This window comes from Lycium ferocissimum, chromosome 7, assembly GCF_029784015.1.
Source record: "Lycium ferocissimum isolate CSIRO_LF1 chromosome 7, AGI_CSIRO_Lferr_CH_V1, whole genome shotgun sequence".
Lineage (NCBI taxonomy): Eukaryota > Viridiplantae > Streptophyta > Magnoliopsida > Solanales > Solanaceae > Lycium > Lycium ferocissimum.
Genome location: NC_081348.1, coordinates 42,645,867 through 42,658,710, shown reverse-complemented (window position 1 = coordinate 42,658,710; position 12,844 = coordinate 42,645,867). Strand labels below are relative to the sequence as shown.

General features: G+C 34.7%; 2 protein-coding genes across 3 annotated transcripts; both read left to right on the top strand.

The window, feature by feature from the left end:
• Positions 1-3,533: 3,533 nt before the first annotated feature.
• Positions 3,534-9,515, top strand: LOC132065187 (uncharacterized). Of its 2 annotated transcripts, none has more exons than XM_059458454.1 (5): positions 3,534-3,733; positions 4,638-4,889; positions 5,145-5,288; positions 6,144-6,893; positions 9,001-9,515. In XM_059458454.1, the coding sequence occupies exons 1-5, from the start codon at positions 3,623-3,625 to the stop codon at positions 9,220-9,222; spliced, it is 1,479 nt and encodes a 492-aa protein (XP_059314437.1). In that variant the 5' UTR covers positions 3,534-3,622; the 3' UTR covers positions 9,223-9,515. The 2 variants fall into 2 exon arrangements, with proteins under 2 accessions (XP_059314437.1, XP_059314436.1); XM_059458453.1 differs by having other exon boundaries at positions 3,548-3,733; positions 8,512-9,095.
• Positions 9,516-10,623: 1,108 nt separating this feature from the next.
• On the top strand, positions 10,624-12,388 carry LOC132062225 (protein ASPARTIC PROTEASE IN GUARD CELL 1-like). Its single transcript, XM_059454841.1, has 2 exons — positions 10,624-11,458; positions 11,868-12,388. The coding sequence occupies exons 1-2, from the start codon at positions 10,624-10,626 to the stop codon at positions 12,386-12,388; spliced, it is 1,356 nt and encodes a 451-aa protein (XP_059310824.1).
• Positions 12,389-12,844: the final 456 nt, after the last annotated feature.

Below are 12,844 nucleotides of genomic sequence, written 5' to 3'. Positions count from 1 at the left end.
AAGTTCATTTTTCAACTATGATGGGTGGTAGTAGGGTGATCAAAATAAGAAAGGAGAAGAGGAAGGTATTTCTCGATTTATAGGGTGATTTTAATGTAACCACTAGATTTGAGGTTGGAGTTGTCTGAAATGTAAGTGGGAATATAACTTAAAATAAAATCTTGGGGAGAAAAGGTTAAAAGGGCGCAAAGTGCGAAAAAAAGATTTTAACCAAAAAATAATAATTTATGTTTGATTATCTAGAACTGCGCAATATTATAAGGGTAATTTATGCACTTCCCAGAAACCTCTCGCCGACAGACAACCTAACCTAGTAGTAAATAAATAGTCTGTTGTTCCTTGTGTACCTTGGTTTTGGAATCCCAAAACACATGTGATAAGAAACTCCCTTCAGCCTATATATATGCAAGATGTTTAATCGGCAGAATAACAGTAACACTTCTAATGGCTATTCATAAGAAGTTGAAGATCACGGAATCCACTTGCAATAATAGTAATAATTTGCTTTTTCCTTGATGACATCTTATTCGAAGTTCTAGGAAGATTACCGCCCAAGTCACTGTTTGTATGTAAGTCCGTTTGCAAGGATTGGTTCTCAATCAACTCTCGTCCAGAATTCATAACATCGTATAGAAATCGACTAGAAAAAAATTCAAGGCTTCTCCTTTCAATTAGTGATGGCAAGGGGTGGTTTTCAAATTAAAGATATTTATGAGCAACTTCAGATTTATTAAATATCGAGGAGTGGCTAAGTGTGCCATATACCCAATATTATGGTGTCACCCAGGTTATTAATAGCCTTGTTTGTTTGTACGTAGCATGTCGTGTACGTCTTTGCAATTTAACCACTGGTGAGACGTTGGATCTTCCTTTATCCCATTATGATGGTTTGTTCCAAAATTATCGATACTTTTTCGGGTTTGATCCGATTTCTGGTACTTATAAGCTGCTTAAAATAAATCATCATAAATTCGAGATTCTTACACTAGGTGAAAATATGTGTGAGGATTTGTGGAAGAGTGTTGTTGTAGAATTTCGCCCTTTTGTGTATGAACCGGAAGAATCTTTTTGCATCAACGGGGTTCTTTATTGGTGGCTACACAATACAGAGGTGATTTCTTTTGATCTGAATACACACCGTTTTGGTTATTATTTGCTCCCCTATTTAAATTATTACTGTTATACTATTGGTGCTGCCTTGCAATTCAAGGGATGTTTGGCTTTTGCATATAAAAATGGCGGTCGTTTTCATATATTTTCTATATCACGGGAACAGAGTGATTGGAACTTCGAATTACCTAGTGAATTGATTCAACAGTGGAACAACTTGATCCCTATTGGAAGCCTCCCTACTGGTGAAATTATGTTGGTACAAGCCCATTGTTTCACGACTATTTATTCTTATGATCCTCAGAATCAGAAGTTTGGAAGATTTGTCGTCCCTAAGTTGAAGTTCAAAATTGACTCGGCCCGCATTTCTTTTGAACCAAATTTCAGTCCACTGAGTCTTATTTTGAAGCAAAATTAACAACTTCCATTGCTTTTTTTTTTCCCTGTAGTTTTTTGTCCTTTGATTTATGTTACTATTTGTTGGTCCTTTGATTTATGTTACTATTAATTTGTTGTCTTTGTACTACACTTATTTACTGTTTTGTTGCAATTACTATTTCTTTTTCCAGAATGCTTTGACATGCTTTGTAGTCACTTTTGTTATTTCCTTTTCTGACATGCTTTGATATGCTCTCTCCTGAGCCAAGGGTTTATCGGAAACAACTTCTCTACTTCCAAGGTAGGGATAAAATTTGCGTACACTCTACCCTCCACAAACCCTACTTGTAGGATTACAATGGTTATGTTATTGTTGTTGTTAATTTGAGATAACTCCTTTCCAGTATTGTCATTACGTTTATGAAAAAAACTCAATTTGAGAATATAATACTTGAGTTACTTGAGATGGGAATTTTGAAACTGACTTGTGGAAAGTCGAATGTCCTTGTGTCCTTATGCAAATGTAAGTTTGTTTATGTTGTTATATAGCTTAAACTTGCTGATTTATTTACACGTGTCACTTCAAGTGCCATAGTTCCATGGACTATAACTACACAAACTATTTTTATATTTTGCTGAGTCAAGACATACTTCAAGAATAAGCAATATCTATTACTCCCTCCGTATCATAATAAGTGATTTTTTAGGTTTTTCATTTTTTTTTCAAAATAAGCGATTAAATAGTCAAGATTTATTAACTATCTTTTCTTTTTTTAGGAAGTAGTAAAACTTGATTAGGGATAAGTTAGTAAAAATACTCTTAAGTTTCTAGGAGTGAAAATTGATTTTAAGAAGGCGTCGTGTAAAAACACCACTTATTATGAAACGGGATAGTAAAAGCATACCGTGTTGCTTGGAAGTTGGGACATAATATTCATAAACATCAACTAATATCCAATAGGTTATGGTGTCCGCTCTTTATGACTTTCACAAATGTTCAATCGTATCAAAAAATCACATAGTATATAACACTTGTAAATGTGAGCTCATGCGATAGTAATTTCTTAGTATTATTAGTCCTCATCGTTGTTGTGGAAAAGGGTAACCTTAGGAAAAGAAGGCCCCATACAATTATAGCCAGTTGGTTATTCATAGCTTTAGACTTGTGGTCTAAAAGAAAACACATTCAATTCTTACCCAAAGTTTTCTATTTTCTTCCCCTTTCAAACCCTTGATAGCTTGTAATTTTTCTATTTTGCACTTACCAAAAACTTATTATTGAATTTTGTTAGGACCATAGACTTTAAAAATATGACCATACATGCTCTTAACATCTTATGACACCGCAAGACAACTTTACTTATTCTCTACTAAAGACAACGAGTTCATTTTTCAACTATAATGGGAGGTAGTAGGTATTTGTGGAATTAATTGAGATGTGCGCAAGCTGATGTGGACACCACGATTATAAAAAAAAAAAAAAAAAAGGTGGGAGAGAAGATTTTTTTTTGTCAATTTATTGGGCAATTTCAATCTAATCATTAGATTTGAGGTTCGAGTTATGTGAAACGTAAGTGATAATATAAAGAGTTTTTAGTCAAAAAATTTCATCTATGTGCGTAGGTCTATTTTGGTACTTCAAATATAACTATTTTCAGTCCAACTAACAAAATGGACTGTAAAAACTAACGGTGATTATTAAAAGCACGACAAAAATTGACCGAAAAAGATTTAAAAAATTGGGATCAAATCAATTGATTCTTCGGTCGGTTTTTTTGGATGGATTTTTGATAGTCATCCTTAGTCATTAAAAGTGCTCCATATTTAGTATGGACTAAAAATGCTCAATGTTATATTTGAAGGACCAAAATAACGTAAAAGAAAATCAAAGGAAGAAAAGGTTAAAAAATGGGAAAAAAAGAAAATTTGGGAGAGAAATAAAAGGGAAGTGGAGTCTGTTCATTTGTCGCAGTAACAAGCAAAGGCGTATAGTAGCGGCGAGATCGTCCAAGAATGTTTGATAATCGAATTCAGTCCGATTGCCATTAACTTATCTGCATATATATAGAAAGAATTCGACTCCCAGTAATTTATATTAGTAGAAGAAGCAAAAATTGAGTGTATTGTGATTGCGATGATGAGGAAAAGGAGTGGAAGTGTTGATTGTGCAGTAGTGGATGTTTGGAAAAGGGAAGTGGGTCAACTCTCTACCAGAAACTTCGCTCACCGTCTCGCTGCTTCTCAGGTACTTTCTTCTCTTTCCCTTTTTCATTTTCTTATGCGTTTATATTACTCCCTCTGTCCCAATTTATGTAATATAGTTTGACTGGGTACCAAGTTTAAGAATGAAAGGATCATCTCGATAAGGGTAAAATAGGAAGTTAAAAGTTAGATGGTTAATGAATAATGAAATTGTGTTCTTCTTTTTGGGACGGACTAAAAAGGTAAGTTGGGACAGACAGAGAGAGAGAGAGTAGTTTTTTATTACATGAGCTTATGATCATTGAAAGATGTCAAGGTGACACTTTTTTAATTTTCCGCTGGAAATACATAAATGTATTAAGCTGTATGATATACATATTCTTTTACTCATTGTTCAGATGAGTTTAGGATCCTTAAATGTTGTGTTTTCACCTATTGTATTTATCATTATTAATGCTGTTAAAGCAATAGCATGGTAGTAGTTGTTGTTGTTGTTGCTGCTGCTGCTTTGTGTAAATTCATGCTTATATCTTTAGTTTCGCGGACCATATTATTATTAGGGATATAGATTATGTAGCATATGTTATTATACTGATTGGAGCTTAGAGAGTAGGTTGTTTTGCTTTTCTCAGCTCTTACTTTATTTCCTTTCTTTAGTTTTGGGTTATGAGGAAGTTTGAAATATCCATTTCATTAGCAAGTAGAAAGAGAGAGGATTGTAAATTTGAAACAAAATCAATTTGCTTAATTGTTACATTGACTTAAGGGTGAAGTGATTGTTAAGTGCACTCCCATTCTCCATTTGTGTCCTTAGTTATTCTGAATATATACTGAATATGACGTCAATTGAAGAGCTTATTTTCATTTAATTAAAGGTTCTTTTAGCTGTGTGCTATTTATTTTCCAAGTAAGTCTCAGAACCCAGAGTGTGCTAACTGTTGTACCAGGATCTCGTGCTCCGGCTTGATGTCTTCCGGAAGCTGGAGAAGCACAGGGGCTGTGTGAATACGGTTAGCTTCAATGCTGATGGTGATATAGTCATATCAGGTTCTGATGACCGAAAGATCATACTTTGGGAATGGGAAACTGGGAAAATTGCGCTCTCATTCCATTCAGGTCATCATAACAATGTATTTCAAGCAAAAATCATGCCATACACTGATGATCGAAGCATTGTTACCTGTGCTGCCGATGGCCAGGTAACTAATTCTTTTTTGGTTTCTTTCATCACGATGCTTCATGTAGGACATGGCTTTCCTATATGGTTTGGTATCTTCGTCTTACATTTGATTGTTTTTTCCTTGATATTCCTGGAAGGAGGGCACTGGTTTCCTTCTTAGGGATTGCCAATGTACTTTGAAATTACAAAAGGATTATAGTTCACTTCTGCTACTACATCCAGTGAGAAAAAAGACATTGTTATTTTACCCTTTTAAATGATAGCAATCATGCAGGTGAGACACGCACAGATTCTAGAACATGGGAAGGTGGAAACAAAGTTGCTGGCCAAACATCAAGGAAGAGCTCACAAATTGGCAATTGAACCTGCAAGCCCTCATATTATTTACACTTGTGGAGAAGATGGGTTGGTTCAACATGTGAGTTAGTTCTTACGTGGTTCCTGTAGTTCTACAGTCCTTTCCTTCTTCTCTATTTCTTTTCAAGTTGTTTTTTTAGAAAGACTTGGATAGTGTGGGGCAGGGAGAATGTATTAAGAAAAACAGTTGATACAATTCTCATGGATTAAGCTCTCTTGAAAACTGACATTTTGGATATTACTTGAAAAGAATTTGCATCATGTGTGCACGTGGTAAAAACAGAGAACAAAAAATTAGGTAATTCAATTTTTTTCTTAGAATCGTTTATAAATGTGGATCAATTATATGCTTAAATTGTCTAATTTTGAACAATTATAGAGTATTGCTTCTCATATACCAGAACAACTTCATCCTCCTTCTGTTTGGGAATGACATATATGTAAACATTAGTTAAGGCAAAAATACTAGGTCATCCTTTTTCAAATCCCAGTAGAGGCAAAAACACTAGGTGGTTTCTTCCCATCTGTCCTAATCTTGGCGGATAGAGTTATCCGGTACTTGTGTTGGTAGGATGTAGCAAGTAACTCGTGGAATTAGTGAGGTGCGCAAGCTGGTCTGAAATACCAGTGATTATAACTTATAAGAAAAAAAGAAACATAATTATAAATCAAACTCTTAAGGAGTAGTATGTTGCAGTAAAATAATGACATAATATCCTTTATATTGTTGTAAATGATTACTAAAAGTGTAAGGGTTTTACGGGAATAGGAAGACCTAAACAGAAAAACTAAAAGACTGAAATATCAAGAGATTGGGACTTTGATAAGTAGGTATAGACGGGGCTGAGGTTCCCCCCAGCTTCTTTTCGTCTGAGCGTTATATGATTAATGGTGTGATTCAATTTGTTCTTAACAGATAGATTTGAGAACAGACACCGCTACGGAGCTTTTTACTTGCCAACCCCTGCGTGTGAGGAGATATATGTCTGTACTTCATCTAAATGCAATTACGATAGATCCAAGGAATCCCTATATGTTTGCTGTTGCTGGATCGGATGAATTTGCTAGAATTTTCGACATTCGCAAATATAAATGGGATGGATCCACTGATTTTAGCCAGCCGGTTGACTATTTCTGTCCCCCACATCTAGTTGGTGATGAGAATGTGGGAATAACAGGCTTGGCTTTCTCTGACCAGAGTGAGCTTCTTGTTTCATATAATGAAGAATATATATATCTTTTCACAAAGGACATGGGGCTGGGACCTGATCCATCACCTGCTTCGCCATTGTACAATGACAGTGATGAGAGTGAAATGGGCCAAGATCACGAATCTGATGCATCTGCAGCTAACATGGAGTCTGGAGCAAATATTGGTCCACAAGTCTACAAGGGGCACAGAAACTCTGAAACAGTAAAGGGCGTGAACTTTTTTGGGCCCAAGTGTGAATATGTTGTGAGTGGATCAGATTGTGGTAGAATTTTCATATGGAAGAAAAAGGGTGGGGATCTTGTTCGTGTTATGGAAGCAGATAAGCGTGTAGTGAACTGCATTGAGTCCCATCCTCATACCGCGATGCTTGCCAGCAGTGGAATTGAGAATGACATAAAAATATGGACTCCAAAAGCCATTGAAAGAGCTATTTTACCTACAAATATTCAAAAGGTATGTGATATCAAAATAAAAACTCAATTATGAAGCACGTAAATTTCATTAGTGTAGGTTCTTTAGCTTGTTCGTCTTAGCCATTTTGTTGGAAATAATTACATGTCACTTCTGTTGATGGACGATGTAACGGAAATATTTTAATTGCTCTCAATATCTCAAGATTTTATCTTTGGGTCATTATAAACTTGGTTCACCTTTTTCAGGTATACCCAAGATTGTAGGGGTAATAATAGAATAGTTCTCTTTGATTTCAGCTGCCTACATGTCCTGATCACATGAGTAAAGCTATGCTAGTAATTTGACAACATTTAGTGGGGTTTGCTACTTATTTGATGTAATACCACACGACAAATGGTCAATAATTATAAACATTCAAACTTCGTACCTTATAGATATCGAAACTAGTAGAAATATCATCTCCTGAAATTTGAATGGTTCTTATTTCAATTGCATCCTTTATTAAACTTCATTTAATGTGATAATATTTACGGATACTCTCGAACCTAATTTACAAGAGAATTGGATTTTTACCCAAAACTTTTCTGAGGATGTGTAAAGATGTTAAGCATTAAACTAAGACACTTATTGTTGTAAACTTATATCAAGCTCGTTCTGATCATTCTAATAAGAGATGAATGTAAGGCTGCTTTCAACCCTGACGGATGTTCTTGTTATTATTATTGTATTTATCCAAAAAGAAAACACATATTATGGTAGCTATCATCCAGAAAGCCACAAAGGTATGGTGCATGGATGAGGTTCCGCCGTTCCAGTTATTACAGATGATTGGATGTTACTTGTAGGGAATCATATTTCTGTGTAGATTCACCATTTTTGGCATACCTCTTGTATTCTGGGAATGTTCCTGCAACATTACTAGAATTTATCACCTTATCATGAAAAGAAAGCCACAAAGGTGATTGAGGTTTCGTTACCCAAAAAAAAAAAAAAAAAAGAAGAAGATACATGAGGTTCCACTGAAGAGTCTTACTGAGAAATGATCTAATCTTTACCAAAAAAAAAAAAAAAAAAAAAAAAAAAAAAAAAAGGAAGAAAGAAACTAAGGGATGGTACTTGGAAAATATTTAGTGAAGCACAGGTGAATCTGGAAACCGGAAATTTTAAAAAGATTTGGGTATTCTTTCTGGGGGGTTGTGGGGTTTAGCGGGCTGGGAAAGATTGCTTTCGTAATTTATTTTATTCCTTTAACTAATTTGTTCTTCTATTTCTGGATTGTAGTCCTAATCCATGTGTGTGCATTGCTCCATGATTATCTTTATGCCAACACTCTAATATTGACATTGTGTTTGTCAGAAAAAAATTTAGAAAGTATTTTTGGTAATACCTTAATCTGTCTCGCTGTAGTCAAATATCCCAAAAAGGGTATATCTAGATTAAGCTAGACCGACAGAGTCGTTTTTTTTTTTAATCTTTGTTTGTTATCCGTTGTGGTCCTGACCCCTTTCGTGAGTGTCTTAAAAGTTCATGTATGTGGTAAGGATAATAATCCATGACTTATCCAAGAAGAAAATGATATTAGATCCCAAATCTGTGCTATTGATCTTATGGAAGCATAAACAGCTCTATTTAACTGCTAATATTTCTATCAATTAAGGGTTCAACACCTCGGCGATTTCATTTGTTCGGTTATGGCGGTGATGAAGATAATAACATCTACTTCTTTGGCGATGGAAGTGACGATGAATATGGTGGTAGTAGTGACAATGAAGATGATAGTGATATGGATGAAGATGAAGATGATTTCTCCGATGGTATGGATGATGATGATGATGATGACGACGACGAGAGTGATGATGATGACGATGAAAATGATGACGATACTGATGGTTTTGAGGATTTAGATATCCGCGAAGATGGAAATGTTGATGAGTTCTTTGACACTGTAGGGGACCCTGATTTTGACGATTCCTTGGATAATGACCAAGATGCTCCTAGCGATTCATGCTATGACGATGATGATTCTAATGACAATGACATTGATGAATGATGATGTTGCAACAGTAACAGGGATTATGTTACTTCTCGTGAAGATGATAATGCCTCTTACATATGCTGATGATTTTGCACTTTCTGTTTCCAGCAGAGACCTAAAGCAAGGGGCTGGATGCATCACATGGCTTCTCCACAGGACCTAATGTCGCAATTACTTTCCCAGCAAAGGCAAAGAACAAACCTGGGGAGCATTGAAGAGAATTCAGAGGTTGGAAGGGAGCTTCTGCAACTCATTTTGACATTTAACGCAAATAGTGATAATTCTTCTGATGATGGTGAAGATACTACGAGTGCTGAAGACTGTTCTGACTGAGTGATTTGGTTGCAACCTTAACTCTACATGTTTAAAGAAGTGTACATAATATACTGAATAAGTTAAAAAAAAACTAACTTATAGTATTTGTTTTTTCTTTGCAAGATCTATTTTAAATGAGCCGGAATCTGTTGATTTCTATTATCTTGGATTGTCTCATATGGATTGTGCTTTTGTTCTGCTTCTCTTTGTTGGGCACGGTGGAATATCCTCTGCCAACAAGTGTTAAGGCAGTCTATTCCTCAGAAAACTCTTAATTTACTTAATGTGACAAATAAGATATTTTTCATACATCTACTGAATAGCGTGTTAAGTTGTATTAGAAGAACCTTTTATAGTTCGCCGGGTATCTCTCTTTTTAACTTCTTTCTTGTTAATTTTTGTTTTCGGATAGGTGAAGAAATTTGATCCAGTTTCAGGTCTATATTTGTTCTTAAAAAGGATGATGCTATGATGATTTTACCCTTTTCAGGTCTAATCTTTGCTCTTAAAAAGATAATGGTACGGTGTTCTTACTTTCTTTCTCAATTTCGGTGTCTTATTTCATTTGGTATCGATACGAAGCTGACATTTTAAATTTTATTAGTATATTCAAATTTTAGTTTCAAAAACGTAGGAATTGACTCCCAGCACTTAGCCTACTTACAACAATAGCAATAAAGACGTCTTAGTCCCAAATAAATTGGGATCAACACTCAACCTACTTATTTTAGGTAAAATCCTACAACTTTTCTATAGATCAACATCGGACTTGCCCCACGAAAAAGTTGAGAGAACGTTAAGCCATGTAAGAATTAAAAGCCTTTTTTTACTATTTTTATGAAACTTACATCGTATTGATGGAGGAGTTAAGGCAAGACTCTAACATGTTCATTTCAAAAATAATAATTACACGTAGGAGGACATAAACCTTACCCTTACTTACATGATGTAAATCGAAAGAATCCAATTTAATAGCTATCAATTTAGAGTACATGTAAAAAGACCGAGGAACTCCAGTAATCTGCTACTACGTACATACAAAATACAAATATGCAATTATAGGCATGAGGTCAAAGGATTCGGGTGATACCATCATTGATACAAAAGTAGTTATTCTTTGGTCAAACATGCTATTAATGACTTTAATATTATTACGAGTAAAGTTACTTGTTTTAATATCAGAAAAGATAGTACTTACTTTACCAATATGGTGGGTAAAGTTGAGTACATGAAATTACTCTATATAAATGCTAGAAATTAAGCACATAATCGAATAAAGTTTCAAACATGGGAAATTTCCTCAATATTCTAGCCATGACACTATTACTTCTCCTATTCTCAAATATCTCAGTTTCAACAAATGAAAACTTCCATCTTTCTCTCAATTACACATCCATTTTACAAGCCAGAAAAAATTTCATGGCTCTTGATATCTCCAACCTTTGGTATCATTCACCGTCCTCTTACAGTTTACCCCTTTACCATCGCGATGTATTTGAAAAATCGGAGTTTAAGGACTATGACTCATTACTCGATGCACGTCTTGCTCGATGCATCGAGAGATCAGAAATTTTATTTTCCATGTCTGAATATTCATCTGAACATTCTACTACTGGTACCTATTTTGCCCCAGTTAGCCCAATTGTACCAATTAACACAGTAGCCTATTTTTCTCGTGGTGAAATTGTGAGCCCCGTTTGGGTTGGCAGTGAATTACAACGTGAACTTTTGCTTCTTGATACTGGAAGTCGTCACGTTTGGTGGCAATGTGGTCCATGTGATGTACCAAACAAATGTTACGAACAAAGGAACGATTTATTATACGATTCAACAGAATCCAATACTTTTGAACAAATTAATTGTGTCACCGACACTTCAAGTTGTTTCGAGGGCAGTACAGTTTGGTGCTCTAGACAAGAAAAAAAATGTCTTTATCAAGTAAGCTATGGAGATTCTGGATATAATGGTTATGTCACTTCTGGATTTATGGCTTATGAAACAATAACATTTAGTTCAATCCAAGATTATGCAAGAATAATATTTGGTTGTGGAAAAGATCAAATGAGAGGGCTCAGGAAATTCACTAGAAAATTCAGTGGAATTGCTGGTCTTGGTGCTGGTCTATATACAAATGGATTTGAGAAATATTCATTACCGTCACAACTTGGTGCTAATTTATTCTCTTTATGCATTCCTAGTACAACTTCAGGGAAACCATCTACACTTAACTTCTACAAAACCCCATGGACAACAGGTGAATGTTTCATTTCATCCTACTGAATTTTACCCACTATAATTTTTTTAAGGGTTTTTTGGACATGAATTCTTTTTTTTTTTTTTTCAAAAAATATTTTCAAAACAATGTTTGGTTATAGAATAATTTTTTGGTCAGTTTTTCAAGTGAATTTCTTTTAATTCACAAAAATTAAACCTTTTCAGGTAAAATATATGTCCAAAACAGCTTCAATTCTTGTCCAAACGCCTACTAAAGCAAGTGTAAAATTACTAAACTTTAGCCATTAAAAGTTTATAACAGTAATTTCATAGGTTTTATCTTATATTAGGTAAAGTTTAGTTGTGACTATACTAGGAGTAGTAGTTAACTTATTTTTATTTCTTAAAATAAAATTCAACGATCATAAGTGAAATTAATTTGACAACAGGTATAAGGGCAACCCTGATGAGGAACAACAGATTTCCTCCATTTTACTACATACGAGACTTGGAGAAAATTACGATCAACAATAAGGAAGTTCCTATTGATCCTTCTCATTTTAATTTGGGTGAAGATGAATATAGTGGTGTGTTTGTTGATACGGGAACCTCTATTACCCAATTTCCTCTTGTTGCTTATGTCCAATTTAGGTCCATTTTTAGGTCAGAAGTTAAAGATAAGCCATTGGCTCCAAACCCACCAGGTTTATTTGACACATGTTATTGGGCTGGTAAAAATGTTAATTGGGCCAATTTTCCAGTTGTAAGGTTTTATTTTAAACATAGTGCAATACCTCTGGAAGTGAGACAACAACAAGTGATGATACTATATCGTAGAAGATATTGCATGGGTTTTCGGAGTTCAGGTCATAATTGGTCCATAATAGGTGCTAATGTACTACAGACTTTTGGGTTGACCTTTGATCTTGATACTTGGTGGCTCACATTTTCACCAGATGCTTGTGAATGAAAAATGTAAAAGGTTGTTGTTATTGTTTCTCAGCAAAAGAAAAAGAAAAAAAAAATACTTAAGCCAATGTATGTGTCAATTCATTACTTGGATGATAGTATCGTATGATTATGCTCCCTCCGTCTCAAAGTATTTATCGCTTTTTTATTTTACACGCCCCCTTAAGAAATATTAATTAGGACGGGTATTTGACTAACTTTACTCTTATTTATGTCTGAGTTATAGGCTCTCTCCATTAAATGTTTACTCTATTTATGTGTCATCTCCATTAATAACAAAATTCTACTAAAGGTAAAATGGGAAAAAAATAATTAATTGTGCCTTAAACTCCTAAAACGATAAATAATTTAAGAAAACTATTTTTAGTAACCACGACAAATAATTTGAGAAGGAGGAAGTATAAATTGTTGTTCTGTCCGTTTCATTTTAGATGTGAATTAACTGAACACGGGGCTC

Excerpts from the sequence above, each read along its gene's own strand:
- LOC132065187 (XM_059458453.1), top strand. The coding sequence starts at position 3,623 with ATGATGAGGAAAAGGAGTGGAAGTGTTGATTGTGCAGTAGTGGATGTT. Across the intron at positions 5,289-6,143 it reads AAGATGGGTTGGTTCAACAT|ATAGATTTGAGAACAGACAC; the intron begins GTGAGTTAGTTC and ends TGTTCTTAACAG. Across the intron at positions 6,894-8,511 it reads TACCTACAAATATTCAAAAG|GGTTCAACACCTCGGCGATT; the intron begins GTATGTGATATC and ends CTATCAATTAAG.
- LOC132062225 (XM_059454841.1), top strand. The coding sequence starts at position 10,624 with ATGGCTCTTGATATCTCCAACCTTTGGTATCATTCACCGTCCTCTTAC. Across the intron at positions 11,459-11,867 it reads CAAAACCCCATGGACAACAG|GTATAAGGGCAACCCTGATG; the intron begins GTGAATGTTTCA and ends ATTTGACAACAG.